Source organism: Canis lupus, chromosome 5, assembly GCF_048164855.1.
Source record: "Canis lupus baileyi chromosome 5, mCanLup2.hap1, whole genome shotgun sequence".
Classification (NCBI taxonomy): Eukaryota; Metazoa; Chordata; class Mammalia; order Carnivora; family Canidae; genus Canis; species Canis lupus.
The window spans coordinates 32,784,702-32,803,439 of NC_132842.1; the positions used below are offsets into that span (position 1 = coordinate 32,784,702).

An 18,738-nucleotide genomic window follows, 5' to 3' on the forward strand; every position below is an offset into this window, starting at 1 on the left:
GACAATTCTTTAAAGAATTGCAATGATTTTTAATATAAGTCGAGATGACATACAAGTGTTAAAATTATATTGGGTGCTATTCAAAATAATTATTTATAAATTACTGTGTGTGTGTGTGGGCAGGTAGGTAGCCATCAACGGGGCTGTATGCTGTGGGAAGATATCAGTAAGTGGCAATTACTGGATTTATATAGCATCCATTTTTCAGAGAGATCAAAATACTCTAACTTCCCAGCACTCATTTCCCTAAACACTGTCAGTAGTGTTATAGTGTTAATGATACCCAACCGTCCCCCAGGATCACAGAGACGCTGTGGTGACTCAGTAACATTTACCACCCAGATTTTCCAAGGAAGAAAAGTTTACACACGGAGTGTGTTTGTATTAGTGGCTTCCTATCATCACCTCTGGTTCACCTGTTTTCTCCTCTGGATAAAGAGCTACTCGGTTTACCTGCAGAATCCATGGCACCCTGGAGAGTTTTTTGGAGGCTTTGGTGTCTCTGGTGACCCTCTCCATTGCTACTTAGAAGTTTTTCTTTAGAGCCCAGAAGCGATGGCAGGGATATTTGAGAGGGGCCAGGGGGGAAAGAAATGAGGGAGAGAGAGAAGCAAGGAGGTCGTGGCCCTGAGGATCTGCAGACAGAGGTGGGGCCGGACTTCTCCCCGCCACTGCAGCGCGCAGGTGAGGCTAACTGATCCCAGGTGCGCAGGCCCACACGCACGACCTGCCCCCCTGAAGCCTGGCTCTGCTGCTCCAGGAGGGCACGTGGGTACTTCGGACAACGCAGAAGTGCGGAGTCTTCCCAGACGTGAGATGCAGGTGGGGAAGGCGGTGAGCACCTGTGCAGGTGCTTTGAGCTGTCCCGCGGTTCCCTGGGGACACACTGAGCGGACCATTCATAAAGAGCGTGACATCATGGTGTGCTGACCCTCGAGACTATCTGGTGCGGTCCTCGGACCATTTCTACAAAACCCTATATTCAGGGGCTGAGGCACCAGGTGGGCCCCCGCTGGACATCCTTTACTGTCACTTAACTACCTGCAGACAGAGCTGTGAGCACCCACGGGTGCAGGTGCACGACCTCCCCCAGGAGACCAATGCCCCCAAGAGCAGGACAGGCAGCTCACCTGGTCGGCCTGAGTCAACCCCACACTGTGCCACACGCTCCACCTGCGGGGCCCCGCCCCTCCCTGCGCACGCCCCGCCCCTCTCCTTCACAGGCCCCGCCCCTCGCCCTCACAGGCCCCGCCCTCCCCGCCCAGGCCCCGCCCCCAGCGCGCGTCCCTCCCCACGCACGCCCCGGACACCGCGCCAGCCCCGGGCTCCGTTCGAGAGCCCCGCCCCCGCCGGGCGCCGACGCTCGGAGGCCGCGACGCTCCGCCCCTCCGTCGCCCCGCCCACCTGGGCGAGTCCCGCCCCCTTCCTCGCCAGCCTATTGGGGACGGCGTCGCCGTGCGCGCTGGCCAATGGGAGTGGCGGCCAGTGCGTCACACCCCCGCGCCGTGCGTCCGGATAAGCGGAGCGGCGGCCGCGGCCCTGACGCGGGTCACCAACCATGTGGCGCTGCGGCGGGAGGGCGCCGGGCTTCCTGAGGCGGCGGAGTGGCGGGTGAGGCGCGGGCCCGGCGGGAGGGCGGGAGGCGGCGGCCCCGGCCCCGGGGGCACCCGGGCGGCTCCGCGGTCTCGTCCCGGCCCCGCCGTGCCGCGCCGCAGCTCCGTGCCCTGGGGCCCCCGGACCCCGACAGCCCGGGCCCGGGGAACCCGAGACCCCGACAGCCCTCACCTGGGGAGCCCTTACCTGGGGACCCCGACAGCCCGGACCCGGGGAGCCCTCACCTGGGGACCCCGACAGCCCGGTTCCGGGGAGCCTGGACCCCGACAGCCCGGACTCGGGGAGCCCTCACCTGGGGAGCCCTCACCTGGGGACCCCGACAGCCCGGGCCCGGGGAGCCTGGACCCCGACAGCCCGGACCCCGACAGCCCGGACCCGGGGAGCCCTCACCTGGGGAGCCCTCACCTGGGGACCCCGACAGCCCAGTTCCGGGGAGCCTGGACCCCGACAGCCCGGACCCCGGGAGCCCTCACCTGGGGAGCCCTCACCTGGGGACCCCGACAGCCCGGGCCGGGGGAGCCTGGAACCCGATAGCCCTGACCCGGGGAGCCCTCACCTGGGGACCCCGACAGCCCTGACCTGGGGACCCCGATAGCCTACACCTGGAGGAGGCTGGACCCGGGGAGCCCTGGGATCCCGACAGCCCTGACCTGAGGGAGGCCAGACCCTGATAGCCCTCACCCGGGGAGCCCTGGGACCCCAGACCCCGACAGCCCTCGCCTGGGGAAGGCCGGACCCCGGACCCAACAGCCTGGGCTCGGGGAGCCCTCACCCAGGGAGCCCAGACCCCAACAGCCCGGGCCTGGGGAGCCCAAGACCCCCACAGCCTGGACCCGGGGAGCCCTCACCTGGGGAGCCTGGACCCGTGGAGCCCAGACCCCGACAGCCCTCTCCTAAGGGATCCCTGGGACCCTGGACCCCGACAGCCCTGACCCCGGGAGCCCTGACCTGGGGGAGCCCAGACCCCGACAGCCCTCTCCTAAGGGAGCCCTGGGACCCTGGACCCCAACAGCCCTGACCCAGGGGGTCCAAGACCCCGACAGTCCTCGCCTGGGAGAGGCCAGACCCGGGGAGCCTGGACCCTGACACTCCTCTCCTAAGGGAGCTTAGGGACCCCAGGCCCAAACGGTCCTCACCTGGAGGAGCCCAGGCCCCAGCACACCTCACCCGGGGATCCCAGGACCCCGACAGCCCTCTCCTGTGGGAGCCTAGACCTGGAGACCCTGACAGCCCTCAGCCAGGGACCCTGAGACCCTCATGGCCCTCTCCTGGGGAGCCGTGGACCCAGGGACCCCAGAACCCTGACAGTCCTGCCCTGGAGGAGCCTGGACCCCAACACACCTCACCTGGGGATCCCAGGACCCCAACAGCCCTCTCCTGCGGGAGCCTGGACCTGGAGACCCTGACAGCCCTCGGCCGGGGACCCTGAGACCCTGATGGCCCTCTCCTGGGGGACCCTGAGACCCCGACACCCGTCTCCTGGGGGAGCCTGGACCCCAGGCCCCCTCGCCTGGGGAGCCTTGCAGAGCCTGGGTGATGGAGGCGCAGCAGTCCCTCTCCCAGGGACTGCCCTGCCAGAGGAAGGGGGTTCCTGTGCCTGGTCGGCATTGGGAGCGGCAGCCAGAACAGCGCGTGGGTGAAGCCGGCCAGGCGAGGCTCCCCGGGCCCCTGGGAGGTCAGGCAAGCCCAGCGTGGGGGGCACAGGTGCGGGTGGGCCTACATGTGGATCTTCCTGCGTGATTACAGCAGCTGCGGGCCTGTGGTTCTCATGAACATGACCGCCCTGTTTGTGGGGAGCAGGGAGGGAGTCCTCTGGACACCTGATGCTCACTTGGTGCATCGGAGCTCCTGGAAATTGAAGTTTGTCTAAATGACTAGGTTCTTGTAAAGAGCGATGGAGTCTGACATTCAACGACGGTGGCGCTCCCCGCGTCCGCAGGTCGGTTTTGTCTCAGGCTGGTTCGCAGGAGCCCGTTTACTGCTGTGCGGGTGCCCTGGCGGGGCAGCGGGTGCCCTGGCGGGGCTGAGTACCTGGGGAAGCCCCCGTGCCTCGGGCGTTTCTGCATTTTCAGCCTGAGCACGTACTTCGGGGCTTGTGTTCTTGAGCGTAAACACGTCTGAACATCCTCTTTCTTTCCGGACATGGCCAGCTTTAGAATTAGGACCGTGTTGCTCCCGTGGTCTGACAGCGACTGGGTCAGTGGTTTTCTTTCCTTTTCTGTGTTTCCCTCAAAAGAAGTATTTTTGTGACCTATAGTAACGTAGAAAATTCTGTAAAGCATATAGTACAGTTGAGAGAAAATACTTAAAGATAGCGTCCCTGTCACCCAGAGTAAGGTGAGAGCTCTGACGGATGGGAAGCCTCCCTGCCTGCCCCTCAGATGGGCCCTCGCTCCCGGTTCATCCCTTGCTTTTCCCCATAGATCTGTGTACGGGAGATTGAGCTCCAGAGTCCCTGGGTCCACAGACCCTCTCCCCCTCCTCCCCGCTGGGGATGTCAGTAGTTCTCTGTGGTTAAGAGTCGGTTTCTTCACCTGCCTCTTTTCCCTTTGCTCATTTCTCGTTCCACATGAGCGACGTCCTATGGTCTTAGCGTCACCCTGTCCAGCTCCACCCATAGTGTCGGCGTTCCTTTATATTTTCACTGTCTGTGTATTCCTACCACACAGGTTACCTACTTGGGATGATACTGGGTCTGTCCTTTGTATTTGTCTTGGCTTAGCATTATGCGACCCACATTTTTGTTACAAGTGGTTGTTCCATCCATTCTTATGGCTAAGCTTATCTATTGAATAGTCCACAATCTACCTATTCGGAGGATGGACGTCCTGGTTGGTGGAGTTTGGGACTCCTAGGAATGGTGCCAATGCAAGGCCTGTGTGCTGCCACGTGATGAGGGCAAGTTCTCCAGGACACGTGGAGGTGAATCCTTGCTCATTTAAATGATGCCAAATGTTATTCCAGAATCGTTCTTATTTGCACACCTCAGTTACACCGCAGGAGTTCCTGGCAATGCTAGATTTCTTACTTTTTACCAATTTGGTGGATGCATAATGGTAGTTTATCGAGATGCTGTGTACTGAGATGGAAGAAGTCCTTTTGATGTGAGCGTTGTTTTTCATATGGGTAAGGAAAGTTGGTATCACAATTATAGTTAATGAACATTTGCATGTAATTGCAACATGCAGTTATTAGTTGATATGAAGCTTTAGCTGAGTAGTGAAAATGATCATAGAATTGAAAGAACTTGGGCACCTGAGTGGCTCAGCTGTTGAGCGTCTGCCTTCAGCTCAGGCCGTGACCCCAGGGTCCTGGGATCAAGTCCCGCATCGGGCTCCCTGCTTGGAGCCTGCTTCTCCCTCTGCCTGTGTCTCTGCCTCTCTCTCTCTTTCTCAGGAATGAAGTCTTTAAAAAAAAAAAAAAAAAAAAAAGAATTGAAAGAACTTTACTAAAGATTCAGGAAATGAATTTTCTGGAGTCTATTTGGAAGTTGTACAGTTTAAATGTCTTGATCATTCGAACATTTGAAAATGTTTTTGTGATGTTGCTGACTTAGCCACACAGTTGTCCTGCAGGAGCGTCTAACCTGGGTTCCTCTCCTCCCATGGAGCAGGGCCAGCCCCGGAGCATGGAGGAGGAGGGGCAGCAGCGCCTGTGAGAGGGCCCAGCAGCACAAGGTGGGAGAGCAGATCCACGGCTTCACCGTCAGCCAGGTGTGTGGGGCTCACCCTGTTCCACCTTGGGCTCAACTGAGCAGATTGTGCAAGTGAAGAGATTTCCTGATTCTTGGATACGTACAGATCCCTGGTCCCTGCCCTGAACCTAACCCCCTGAGGCCCCATGTCTCTGGATTGTAGAATGAAGTCACACGCGTTGATGTTTGTGTGTCCACACACTTGACTGGTCACTGTGCTGAGTAGACTGCCCCACATCTGTGCAGGTCACGTCTTCCTAGCACATGCTAGGAAGTGTGCTCCACACACAAAAACTTTATTTTGGAGCCATCTGGGTACAGAGATTGTGTTCCTGGACCTTCGTGATGTTTTCTCTTTAATGTAATCAAAAGGTAGTGTATACCATGGACTGGCTAGTTGGCTTCATGCGATGGGTAACACTCCTACAGCTTCAAGAGGCGGGCAGCTCTCAGTCCAGGAGGGTGCCAGTGTAGCCACAGCAAGGCGTAAGTGCAGAGACCAAGAGGATGACGGGAGGGGAGGGGTGCCTAGGACAGGTTCACGCAGAACTAGGGGGTGTGTAAGTGGAAGGAGGAGAGCTGCACGTGCCCGTGGCAGCAGTTCCAGACATTGTGGGGGTGGCCTCAGGACAGTGGGTGAGAGCACGTGTGAAGTCCCTGAAGGCCACGTGGGGGGGGTTGGGACGTACGACAGTGACTGTTAGGGAGGACCTCACTGCATTTTTCAAGTGTTGTAGAAACTTGTCATAAAACATGGTCCTTGTTTGAGGAGTAGGGGAGGCAGACAGTTCTGTGTGTCAACTGATTTTAAATACATTGATCATCTCTTGCAAGGTAAAGTGTTAGATAATTTAACGGCTTGTAAACCAAGCCGAGGCCCCTTAAAACGATGTGGTGCCAACGGCCATGGAACCTTTGTGAGGCTTACGTAGGTAGGAGATGACCGTCCTCGGGGTGAGGATGCGCTAGTTCTTATTGGAGGTGATTTGGACCCTCCCACTGGGAGCAAGTAACTGGTGGTAGCCCCAGCACCCCCCTCGGGACGCCTCAGAACTGCAGAGACCAGGCGAAGCACCTGCGGTCCCGGGCTGTGGCCCACCCCAGTGTCCCCTCCCAGCGGAGCCATTCTGGGCAGTCCTGGAATGACGTGTATAAAAGGAAGCCACACAGCAAGCTTGGCGGGTGAGAGCAGGACCCCTCCCGGGCAGCCTGGTGTGAGGAGTGGGGTCTGCTTCCCCGTCTGCTCCTCGGAGCCTCAGCGGTTTCCTCTGCCGATGGGGCTGAGGACCCCCCCCCCCCCCCGCCGCCACAGTTACCCGTGAACTGTTCAGAAAGTGTCTAGCAGACGGTAAGCCTTCAGAAAGAGGGTGCGTAGGATGGTCAGTGCGAGGCCTGCCTTTGCTCGTTTGTAAGATTAGGGTTTGAACAAGGTGTTGCTGATGTGCTGGTGCTGCCTGGTGACGCAGACCAGGTCCCGCGGTGCAGTGCGCGTGCCTGTCCGAGCGTCTTTCCATCTGACTAGCTGTTCACATGTTTCTTGTTCATTCAGGTGACGGCCATTCCTGAACTGTCCCTGACCGCAGTGAAGCTCAGCCATGACCGCACAGGCGCAAAATACTTGCACTTGGCCAGAGAAGACAGCAACAACTTGTTCAGGTGTGGGGGGCGTTGTGCACACACGCTCTTGACTGTTTCCACTGATGGCACCTGCCACGCCACAACTAGTTTAAAGGCTTTGTTCACTCATCTTTTATTTTATTTTTTTTAAGATTTTATTTTATTCACGAGAGAGAGAGAGAGAGAGGCAAAGACACAGGCAGAGGGAGAAGCAGGCTCCATGCAGGGAGCCCGATGCAGGACTCGATCCTGGGACTCCAGGACCACGCCCTGGGCCAAAGGCAGGAGCTAAACCGCTGAGCCACCCAGGGATCCCCTCATCTTTTATTTTTATTGCACATATCTTGAAAACAGAAGGGAAAGTTTAATTGAATTTATGTCCTCATGACATAGTTAAAGTTCGGGGTCTGAGTTAGTGATCTTCTGTGTTGTCATAAGAGACCGTTTTTGTGCAAGGGTACGCGGCTGGAGGGGTTAAGGCCGGTAACCGCGGTGAGCGGAGTCCTGGACGCTGAGCTGTGCACCTGAGCTCGCCTGCTGGCTCCTCTTGTTTCCCCGCAGCGTGCAGTTCCGCACCACTCCCATGGACAGCTCTGGCGTCCCGCACATCCTGGAGCATACCGTCTTGTGTGGCTCTCACAGATACCCATGCAGAGATCCTTTCTTCAAGATGCTCAATCGGTCACTGTCCACTTTCATGAATGCCTTCACAGGTAAGCTGGCCTCCTGCGCTGGGGCTGTGCCGGGGGCCACTGGGTGTGGGGGTGCTTGGCAGCCCGTAGGCGGGAACACGCGCACCACTCTCTGGTCTGGTTGAAAACTGCTAGAACTTTAATCCTTCGGGAAAGCCGCATCGTGGTCAGATTATAAAAACTATAGTTTTAAGGAAGAGACACCTGACTTTTTCTGGAAAATGTCATAATAATACTCTTTTGGAAACATTGCTATTAAAGTTGATCTCTGTGGCATTAAGTTAATGTGGCAGGGGTGGTGTTTGAGCTTAGTTTTAGGAACTGGGGCAGCGCGTAGGCTGATGGTGTGAGAGAAGTGCCCTGGGGCCCACAGTTCCCAAGTGCATTAAGTCAGCAATCTGGGTGAGGCCGTCTTTGCAGGCGTGTGAGGTCATGGCTGGCTGTGCCTGTTCCCCCCGCCCCAGCCTGTAGCAGCAGGGTGCTTCCTCTGTGCCAGGGGCAGTAAGGGCTCACCGTAGGGGGGTAGGAGGTGGTGGACATGACTAATTCCTGTGGGAATCTGTCGAATCTCAAAAATGTTTTCATTTACACCCAGCTAGCGATTATACTCTATACCCATTTTCCACACAAAATCCCAAGGACTTCCAGAATCTGCTGTCTGTGTATTTGGATGCGGTCTTTTTCCCATGCTTGCGGGAACTGGATTTCTGGTACGTAATGATTGATTGATTTAGACTTTAGTATTGGAGTCACTGTCACTGTGTAATTACTTATCATTATTTAGGCAGGAAGGATGGCGACTGGAACATGAGAATCCGAGAGACCCCCAGACACCCTTAATCTTTAAAGGCGTCGTCTTTAATGAAATGAAGGGAGTATTCGTGAGTTGTGGGGGTTTTTTGTTTTGTTTTGTTGTTTCCTTTTTAAAACTGTGTAACACTGATCCTCCTGTGTGAGATATTGGAATGTTCCTGGGTCTGGAAGACCGTTGACATTATCTCACGTTGTTTGCTGGGCTTATTGAACCAGCAGCTGGACGGTAGAGGGCCAAGCTCCCAGTGTTGCAGCTACAGCTCTCCACCTGCGGTGGGGGCCTGGCCTGGGGTCTGTGGGAGGTCCGTGAGGTAAACCTTGTCATCTTTTCTCACGCTGGCCAATGTGGAGTTTCCCCGGGCCTGTGTTAAGAGTTTTTTGATAGTTGATCAGACACAGAAACAAGTATATCAGAGTCCAGCCGTCTCTAATTAGGCCAGACATTAAGGAGATTTGCAAAATGTGCAAAACAGAGCTATTCTTTAATATTTCTGCTTTGTCTCAGAAATAGTTTCCAGAAACTATTGTTAACATGTAGTGATGGGTTAAGATAATGAGTGAATAAGTAACTTTTTTAAAGATCTCAGATTTTTAATTTCTAATACAGAAACATTATGTGTGTGCACACACACTCCTGTGCAGTCAAGAAACCCGCATCATCAAAAGCTCTTTGGGGACCTCATTGATTCTGGGGCGCATGAAAGATCTGAGACCAGGCAGTTTGAGGACCTCTGTGCTGGGGCCCGTCTTCCCAGCGCCTCTGACTGTGGAGTCCTGCCTTGACATGTGGGGCTGCTTTGCTGCACCATAGGGCTTCCTTACCTTTGAATAATCAATTAGGGTTTCATTTCTTCCAGCAGCTCCTGGAAACTCCTGTTAGAGTGGCTGCTTTTGCTCCGGAAGCCCTTGGGACCCCTCCCCACAGCTCATGGGCAGGGGTCCTTGCGCATCTTTCCTTGTTCCGTACATCCCTCCCCTGGCCCTCGGCTGTGTAGCTATTGGTGGCCCGTGCACAGTGCAAAGAGTTTTCCCTCTGGCGAGAGCCCTGATCCCTGGGTCCTGTGCGGGGATTGTGAGTGAGTTGTGTGCTTTGTTAGGATCCTGGGAGTGCCTGGTATACTGCTGCGACAGTGTAAATTTCAGGGTGTTACTCCCAAAATGTGGTTCATCTGCGTAGTTCATCTGCTGTGTTGTAACAGTGGGTGTTATTTTTCACACACATATATCTTTTCTTTTATTTGAAGACTGACAACGAGAGGATATTCTCGCAGCACGTTCAGAACCGACTCCTGCCTGACCACACGTACTCTGTGATCTCCGGGGGCGATCCCATGTGCATCCCAGACCTCACATGGGAGCAGCTTAAACAGTTCCATGCAACCCATTATCACCCCAGTAATGCTAGGTAATATTTCACGTTTGACGTTTAATTAATGGTGGGTGATGAAGAGTATACTGGTGTGCATACACTAAGTGATACGGCTTCTCTCACATTTGGCAAAGGATTGTTTATGAAGAGCTACGTAGATTTAGAGGATTCTTCCCTTAACGGATTGATGTTCATTCTGCATGTCTACAGCAGCAACTTTTCTGTGCCCAGCATGATAGTGACAGCGCCTCCTAAAGGAGGGTCCGGATACTGCCACCATCAGCCCCCTGCACCTCAGCTTTACGATGTAGGACGTGGGTGTACTGGCGACCGTCCCCCTCCTGAGGTGCTCGGGAAATGGCGGTTACCCTGGCTAAACTGGGGAACTTGCTGGTTTCAGCTGTTACTAATAACAAAACACCAATGTGTGTATTTATAAATAAAATGCTGATGGAAAATCAAATTTTCAAGATTATTTAAAATGTAAAAAAATTTGAATTTTGATAACAAAAACTTTGAAGCATACAAAAAACCATAGAGCGTAGAATGATGAACTTCATAAACATACCACATATAAGGGAGATGACAGTCCTCATGATGGTCTACCTCTAATACTTAAATTCGGGACCCTGAAACATTTTATGACATCATACTATATTTAAATACTTGCTTGAAAGCACCCACTAATTATTCCAAATCCGGATTTCCCGGTAGTACCTAAAATAACATGTTCAATCCAAATGAGGCGCATATATTTTGTAAAGCTCTGTTTTTCTCCCTGGAGAGACACAGGCCATCTGCAGGGTTGGTATCCTGGCATTCTGTGAATATTCTGTTTCTTACCAAGCTGTTAATGTTCTTTGATTTATTTACTTATTCGTTGTTTGGTGTGTTCACTGCCTGGAACAATTCCAATAGAGTTTGCAGAGTGTTCTAAAGAATTCTTTAATTTTGGGGGACACCTTGGTGGCTCACTTGGTTCAGCGTTCCAGCTCTTGGTTTTGGCTCAGGTCATGATCTCAGGGTCCTAAGATAAAGTCCTGTGTTCAGCTGTGCACTCAGCGGGGAGTCTGCTTGAGATTCTCTCCTCCCCCATCCCTGCTCCCTGTGTGTGCATATGCATGCACACACTCAAAAAAATTCAATTTCTTGTATGTTTATTAACTGGACTTGGGTGAACATGAGCTTCTCCCATCAGTAGGGGCTGATGGGTTAGCCTGAAGTACAGCTCTAACGGGAAGGGCGGAGACAGGCTTCTTTTCTTTGGCTGTCTAATTTTAAAGGGAGATGGTGGCAGTAGCTCCTCCAATGGCGACAGAGGAACCTTTTTTTCTTTTACTTTCGTATGGTTTATTTTTAATACCATTGTTATCTCACAGAAATATTTTTTGTATATGTGTATACTTCAAATTATATAATTGAATAGGATCTTTTTTTTTTTTTTTTTAGGATCTTTTTTTTTATGCTCAAAATTGTTTCAGCCGTCGTTCAAGGGAATTCCTTTAAGCTCATCTTATCTAATGGTGTCTTTAGTTTTCAATAACTGGTTTCTGTATCCTGCCCCAAATCCTGGTTCATCCTGCTCCTGATCTGTAGCTACTTCTTTCTCCAAGGAGTCCTGAGACTAAGTGGAGCCCGGCATTTAGAGATCAGCGTCTCCATGGATGCCAGGGGTGCTACTTGTTATTGGAGTGCCACTCTTTGAGCCACTGAGTGGAAAATTTTGAAGGATCTTTAAGATACTTGTTCCCCAAATCAGATGTGTTTATTTTTTTGGGATATAACCAACATATAGCATTGCAGTAGTTGTAGGTGTGCAACAGAACAATTTGGGTCATGCATATGCCATGAAGTGATCACCACAATAAGTCCAGTTAACATCTATCACTGCATATAGTTGTAAATATTTTTTTCTGATGAGAACTGTTAAGATCTGTTAGCAGCTTTTAAATATACACTACACTATTCAACATAGTCACCATACTGTATGTTATGTGCCCATGATGTAACTGGAAGCTTGGACCCCTCCTACCCATTTTGTCCACCCCCTGCCTCTGGCAGTCACCAGTCTGTTTTCTGTATCTGAGTCTTAGCCCAGAAAACAGCTTATTTAAAAAAAAAAAAAAATCAGTGTCATTGTACTCTTTTTCCCTAGATGGATAAATATGTTGTCCTAAAAACACGTAATCTGAGATTTGTAGCCTGAAATTGAACTTTGTGAAATTCCTTACTTTGACAGTAATAGATGGGTTACTGTACTCCTGTAGCTAAGACCATCAAATATTTTAACATATGAGTTACTTCATTTTTGAAACCCCTTTATATAGTACATTTAAAATAAGGAGCAACTTCCGGCAGATTTACATTTAATTAATTACTTTTACATGATTTGTGTTGTGTTTCTTATTTAAAAAAAAAAAAAAAATCAAAGCCAATATTTGGTCTTTCTAGTTTAGGTAAGTAAACAGGGGCCCCTGGGTGGCTTCATTGGTGAAGTGCCTTAGGTTGAGATCGTGATTTCAGGGTCCTGGAATCCAGCTCCACATTGGGCTCCCTGCTCAGCAGGAAGTCTGCTTCAGAATTCTCTCTCCTCCTACCCCATTCCCCCCTACCCAGGTGCACGCAGCATGCACACCCTCTCAAATCTTAAAAAACAAAACAAAAACCAGTGAATGCAATGTATTTCTATACAAACTTCATTTCAACATGGGAACTATTTTGCTATGAGGTGCTATATATATGTGTACCTTCTGGTTCTTTAAAGATTTTGTTCACTTAGCACTAGCCAGGGGAAGGGCAGAGGGACAAGCTGACTTCCCACTGAGCAGGGAGTCCAACATGGCACTGGATCCTGAGACCCCGAGATCTTGACCTAAGACAAAGTCGGACACTTAACCGACTGAGCCACTCTGGCACACCAATGTACCTTCCATTTTTAAGTTTGTCTTTTTAATTCTGTTGTAATTAACGTACAGTGTTATATTAATTTCAGGTGTAAAATAACATAATTCAACACTTGGCATATGTTATTCAATGTTCGTCAAGATCCCCCATCACCTATGTCCCCCATCAACCCACCACCTTACCCCTAATAACCATGAGAGTGTTCTCTAGAGTTAAGACCAGTTTTTTTCAGTTTTTCTTTCTCCCTTTGCTCATTTGTTATCCTAAATTCCACATGATTGAAATCATACAGTAATTGTCTTTCTCTGACTTAATTTCACTTAGCATTCTATTCTCTAGCTCCATCCGTTCTTGCAGATGGCAAGATTTCATTCTCTTATGGCTGAGTACAGCTCCATTATATATACCACATCTTTGTCCAGTCGTCTGTCGACAGACACTTGGGCTGCTTCCATATCTCAGCTATTGTATATAACGTTGCTATAAACACAGGAGTATGTGCACATATCCCTTCAAATCAGGGTAATATTGGCCTCATGGAATGAATTTGGAAGTTTATATTCCTCCTGTATTTTTTTTTGAAAAGCTTGAGAAGAATAGCTATTAACTCCACTTTTAAATGTTTGGTAGAATTCGCCTATGAAGCCAAACTGGTCCTGGACTTATTTATTTGGAGTTTATTACTAATTCAATTTCTTTCCCGGTGGTAGGTCTGTTGAAATTTTCTATTTCTTCCTGATTCAGTTTTGGTAGTTTTGTATGTTTCTGGGAATTTATCTATTTCTTCTAGGTTGTCCAATTTATTGGCATATAGTTTTCATGACGTATTTTTATAAATGTTTGTATTTCTGTGGTGTTGGTGGTTGTTTCTCCTCTTTTATTATTAGTGTTTTTGTTTATTAAGGTCCTCTTTCCTTTTTCTTTTTTTCTTTTTTATTTTTTTTTAATGATCCTGGCTAGAGGTTAATCAATTTTGTTGCTCTTTTCAAAGAACCAGCTCCTGGTTTCATCTGTTGTATTTTTTTAGTTTCTATATCATATATTTCTGCTTTCATCTTTATTATTTCCTTCCTTCTGCTGGCTTGGGGTTTTCCATGTTATTTTTCTATGTCCTGTAGGTGTAAATTTAGGTTGAGATTTTTCTTGCTTCTTGAGTTAGGCCTGTATTGCTATAAACTTCTCTCTTAACAAACACTTTTACTGAATCCCAAAGATTTTGGACTATTGTGTTTTCATTTTCATTTGTTTCCATGTGTTTTTTTTTTATTTCCTCTTTGATTTTTTGATTGACTCACTCATTGTATAGTAGAATGTTGTTTAACCTCCGTGTATTTGTGGTCTTTCAGACATTTTTCTTACTGTTGATTTCTAATTGCATAGTGTTGTAGTCAGAAAAGATGCATGGTATGACTTTGGTCTTTTTGAATTTGTGGTCTAACATGTGACCTACTCTGAAGAATGTTCTGTGTGCACTTGAATGTGTATTCTGTTTTAGGATGGAGTGTTCTGAACATATCCCTTAAGTCCATCTGGTGCAATGTGTCGTTCAATGCCATTGTTTCTTTGTTGGTTTCTTGTTTAGAGGATCTGTTCATTGATGTAAGTGGGGTGTTAAAATCCCTTACTGTTACTGTCGTCTTATTGTAAGTTCCTTTATAATGGTTATTAACTGTTTCATGTATTTGGCTGCTCCTATGTTGGGTGCATAAGTATTTTTTTTTTAAGATTTTATTTATTCATGAGAGACAGAGAAAGAGAGGCAGAGACACAGGCAGAGGGAGAAGCAGGCTCCATGCACAGAACCCCATGTGGGACTCGATCCCAGGTCTCCAAGATCAGGCCCTGGGCTGAAGGCGGCACTAAACCGCTGAGCCACCCGGGCTGCCCGGGTACATAAGTATTAGTGTTAGTAATTGTTGGATTGTTCCTTTTATGATTATATAGCGTCCTTTTTCTTTTTTTTTTTTTTTAAGATTTTATTTATTTATTCACGAGAGACACAGAGAAAGAGATAGAGGCAGAGACACAGGCAGAGGGAGAAACAGGCCCCACGCAGGGAGCCTGACTTGGGACTCTATCCTGGGTCTCCAGGATCACATCCTGGGCTGAAGGTGGAGCTAAACCGCTGAGCCACCAGGGCTGCCTGTGTCCTTTGTCTTTTGTTGCAGTCTTTGTTTTAAAGTTTATTTCATCTAATGTAAATATTGCTACCTTAGCTTTCTTTTCACTTTGCATGAGAAATGTTTTCCATTCTTTCAATCTGCAGGTGTCTTTAGGTCTGAAATGAGTCCCTTGTATCAATGGATCTTGTTTTTTTTTTATCAGTCACCCTCTGTCTTTTGATTGGAGCATTTAGTCAACTTATATTCAAAGTAGTTATGGATATGTATATATTTACTGCCATTTTGTTACTTGTTTTATGGTTATTTTTTTGGTTTTTCTTTTTCCTCATTCTCTCACCATAAGTTAGTTTTTTTTAGTGATATGCTTAGAATCTTTTCTGTTTATTTTTTTCATATGACTGGGTTTTGATATATGGTCACCATTAGGTTTGTATGTAACTTTTGCACATAGCAGTCTGTATGTAGCTGATGGTTGCTTGTTTGTACCCAATCTCTACTCCCCACCACCATATATGGTATCATACTTTACATTCTTTTCTGTTGTGTGAGTCCCTTGATTTTTACAGATATGCTTATTTTTACCATTTTTGTGTTTCCTGCTTTTTTAAAACTTAACTCTTAATGTTCTTTTTCCACTCAGAGTCCCCATTAACATTTCTTGTAGTGCTAGTTTAGTGGCCAGGAACTCCTTTAACTTTTGTTTGCCTAGGACACTGCTTTATATCTCCTCCTATTATGAATGACAGCCTTGCTGGATTCAGTGTTCTTGGCTAGATTTTTCTCAGCATTTTGAATGTATCATGCCACTTTCTTCAGGCCTGCAAAGTTTCTGTTGAAAAACCCACTAGTAGTAGCCTTTTGGGGTTTTCCTTTTACATAACTTTCTTTTGTTGCTTTTATAATTCTCTTTATCACTGCTTTTTGCTATTTTAATTACTATGTGGCTTGATATGGACATCATTGGGTTTATTATTTTTTCCCAATGGGGGTTGGACTCTCTGGCCTCCTGAATGGTAAACAGCTCTCCCTCCTGGATGCCTCCTGCCTTTTCACACTGCTGCTTTGGTGGTGCTCTTTCAGGGCAGGGACTCAGTTTCCCATCACCCTCCAGGTTCTCTCAGAACATAGCCTGCTCATGTTGAAAGTTCCAGCCATAAGTCCCATTGATTGTCAGAACTCCTAAAACTTGGCCCCTCTGGCTTTCAAACCAGGATGTCGTGGGGATTCACGTTCCTATGTCAGCTCACCAGTGTGACCCTCTGGTGCTCTTCCCACCCACAGGTCCTTCCCTCCTGCAGACCGACCCCAAGTCCCTTTAGCCCCCCACAGTGACTCCTCCCTCCCTTCCCACTCTCTCCCGTGTGGTCTCTTCTCTGCATTCCGTTGTGGCATTTGTTCTGCTGGTGTCAGGTGGTTTTCTGGGTTATTTACCCTGACGTAACTGCCCTATTTGTATCTGGGATGAGGTGAGTTTAGGCTTTTCCTACTCTGCATACCTTCCATTTTATATAAAAATCCATCTGTGTTAATTTCTAATCTTTTAAACTAAGGTAGACTTAATATATTCTCTGAACATTTTAGGTTCTTCACTTATGGCAATTTTCCACTAGAACAGCATCTGAAACAAATTCACAAAGAAGCACTAAGTAAATTTGAGAAAATTGAGACAAACACTGCAGTGCCAGCTCAGAAGCCGTGGGATAAGCCAGTAAGTGCCCCATCCAGAGAATAAGCAGTGTTTTTACCTACTAAATACACTGAGATGGAGAGTCAAACTGTGTATTAGTAATAGGATTTTCAAATATTGTGGCCTCTGACTTGAATGTAAGAGCTTCTTAACTCAAAGGAATGGTTATTTGTTTGAAAAGGTTAACTTAGTGGAAAGCATCTCTTGGGCCACTTTATATGTACACGGGTAACTTCTACTAGTTTAAAGGCAGTCGTTCATACTCTGCACCTACTTAAAGCATCACCTCCTTTTACAGAGGGAATTCCAGATAACATGTGGCCCAGACTCACTGGCTGCAGATTCCTCTAAACAAACAACCGTCGGGGTCAGCTTCCTCTTACCAGAGTAAGTGTCTGCTGTGAAGTAGGAAAAGTGCACCTTAGCAGGGCTGGAGGCAAATGCTCCAGGTATAAGTTCGTTGATGGTTAGGATTTAGGAGTCGAGCAGCTGTTGGGTGGCAGGGAAGATTTTAGCATCTGGGATGGTTCTGAGGAAATTGCCACTATAGTAGCTATCCAAAAAAAAAAAAAAAAACTTATTTTCTTAGTGCATTTTAAAGCTTATTTCTGTGGAGAAAACTGGCTTGGATGGCAGTTGTTAATATTTGTCGGGGTAGGACCACAAGGGCCCTTGCACGTGGGAAGAGCACAGTGAACACAGGCTTCAAAAACCTGCACGGCACGTGACACTGTAGTTGTGGAGATCTGGCACCCACGGGGCACGTAGGCAGGCTGCCATCCTCTGCCATCCCGCATCGGGGCTGGCTGCCCTGAGTGGCCACACTGCTGGACACGGTCCCCCGTCTCCTCTCTGTTCTTGTCTAGGTGTGCACAGTGCACTTTTAATTGAGATAGTGTGGGTCAGAGTGCTTGGCACACTAATGTGATGGCATTCGATATACAGCTAAGTCAACTTCATGGTTTGGGACCCCAAAGTAATCTGGTTTATGAGAGCTTTGCAAACCAAAAAACAATTACTGTCTTTTATCCATATAATTTAAAGTAAAGGTTAAAATGCAAGCGTTTGTAGAACATCCACTTCTTTGGAAGTAAAAGTGTTGATTTAGTGGTGATTTTAGTGATTGGAAAAAATTTATGAGGAGCAACAGTTTCCCTTTTTCTCTCCCTGCCCCCTCTTTTAAATGAAGCATCACTGATACATTTGAAGCCTTCACGTTAAACCTCCTGTCTTCGCTCTTGATCAGTGGACCCAACTCCCCTTTCTATAAAGCATTGATTGAATCTGGACTTGGTACAGACTTTTCTCCTGATGTTGGGTAAGTTTCATTATCAGATCAGGTCAGTGGTATTTGCACTTGGGGCCAGTTTGGACATTTGACAGTGTCTGGACAAGTGTTTGGTTGTCACAGCTGGGGAGGGTTATTAACATCAGGTGAGTGGGGTTAGGAACAGAGTATGCACAACATCCTACAGTCACAGAGTGGTTCCCTGCTCCCCAGCACCGAACAGTGCATGAGATGACAGATCCAGTACAGCTGTCTTCTGTCCCCTGAAGGGGACATTTGGGGGCGGGGGGGCGGGTGATAGCTTGTCCAAGATCTCAGAGTGGTGTACTGCGGCCTTCTTTAAAAGCCAGGTTGTTAAATATTCTTTCAAATCTTAAGATTTTGTAAAGCTCAGCAGTGTTATTTCCAGATTTAACTTAGCATAACTCTGAAGGTTAAATTGCGGTGAATTTTAGAAATATAAATGTGGACACGAATGCACGTATGACCAGTTATATCTGAGGAGCAGGTATCTGAAGACCCTGCTTCAATTGGCTTTTTAGTGGAAAACTTGGGAGGTTTAAGTGTCCATAGCTCTCTTCTCTAGAGTGTTGGATCTTTAAGTGAAGCGTGTTGTGATGATCGAAGCCATCGGAATTCTGCTGTGTGACTGACTTGTATGTTGCAGGTACAACGGCTACACGCGGGAGGCCTACTTCAGTGTGGGCTTGCAGGGGATCTCGGAGCAGGACACCCAGTCTGTGCGGGACATCATTGACAGGACGATCGAGGAAGTCATCGAGTGCGTGTGGCTGGTGCTCACATTCCTGACACTGTCCAGTGAGGGAGCTCACCTCCCTCCATGTTTTACTCTCTTTACCTCCTAAAACGTGTTCATTCACTCCAAGGTGTTTAAAGATGATCTCTGCTGCTTTGGTGTATTGGTTCCTTTTTAACA

General features: G+C 48.7%; 1 protein-coding gene across 2 annotated transcripts in view; it reads left to right on the forward strand.

The window, feature by feature from the left end:
- The first annotated feature begins 1,486 nt into the window (after positions 1 to 1,486).
- The window catches only part of PITRM1 (pitrilysin metallopeptidase 1), a 37,143-nt gene continuing 19,891 nt past the window's right edge, over positions 1,487 to 18,738 (forward strand). For both annotated transcript variants that reach the window (XM_072825945.1, XM_072825946.1), the window contains exons 1-11: positions 1,487 to 1,611; positions 5,228 to 5,327; positions 6,858 to 6,964; positions 7,487 to 7,638; positions 8,213 to 8,327; positions 8,402 to 8,498; positions 9,675 to 9,835; positions 16,408 to 16,534; positions 16,812 to 16,900; positions 17,703 to 17,831; positions 18,469 to 18,582. In XM_072825945.1, the coding sequence (XP_072682046.1) occupies positions 1,559 to 1,611; positions 5,228 to 5,327; positions 6,858 to 6,964; positions 7,487 to 7,638; positions 8,213 to 8,327; positions 8,402 to 8,498; positions 9,675 to 9,835; positions 16,408 to 16,534; positions 16,812 to 16,900; positions 17,703 to 17,831; positions 18,469 to 18,582 (1,244 nt within the window). In that variant the 5' untranslated portion in view covers positions 1,487 to 1,558. The remainder of the gene's footprint in view (positions 1,612 to 5,227; positions 5,328 to 6,857; positions 6,965 to 7,486; positions 7,639 to 8,212; positions 8,328 to 8,401; positions 8,499 to 9,674; positions 9,836 to 16,407; positions 16,535 to 16,811; positions 16,901 to 17,702; positions 17,832 to 18,468; positions 18,583 to 18,738) is intronic.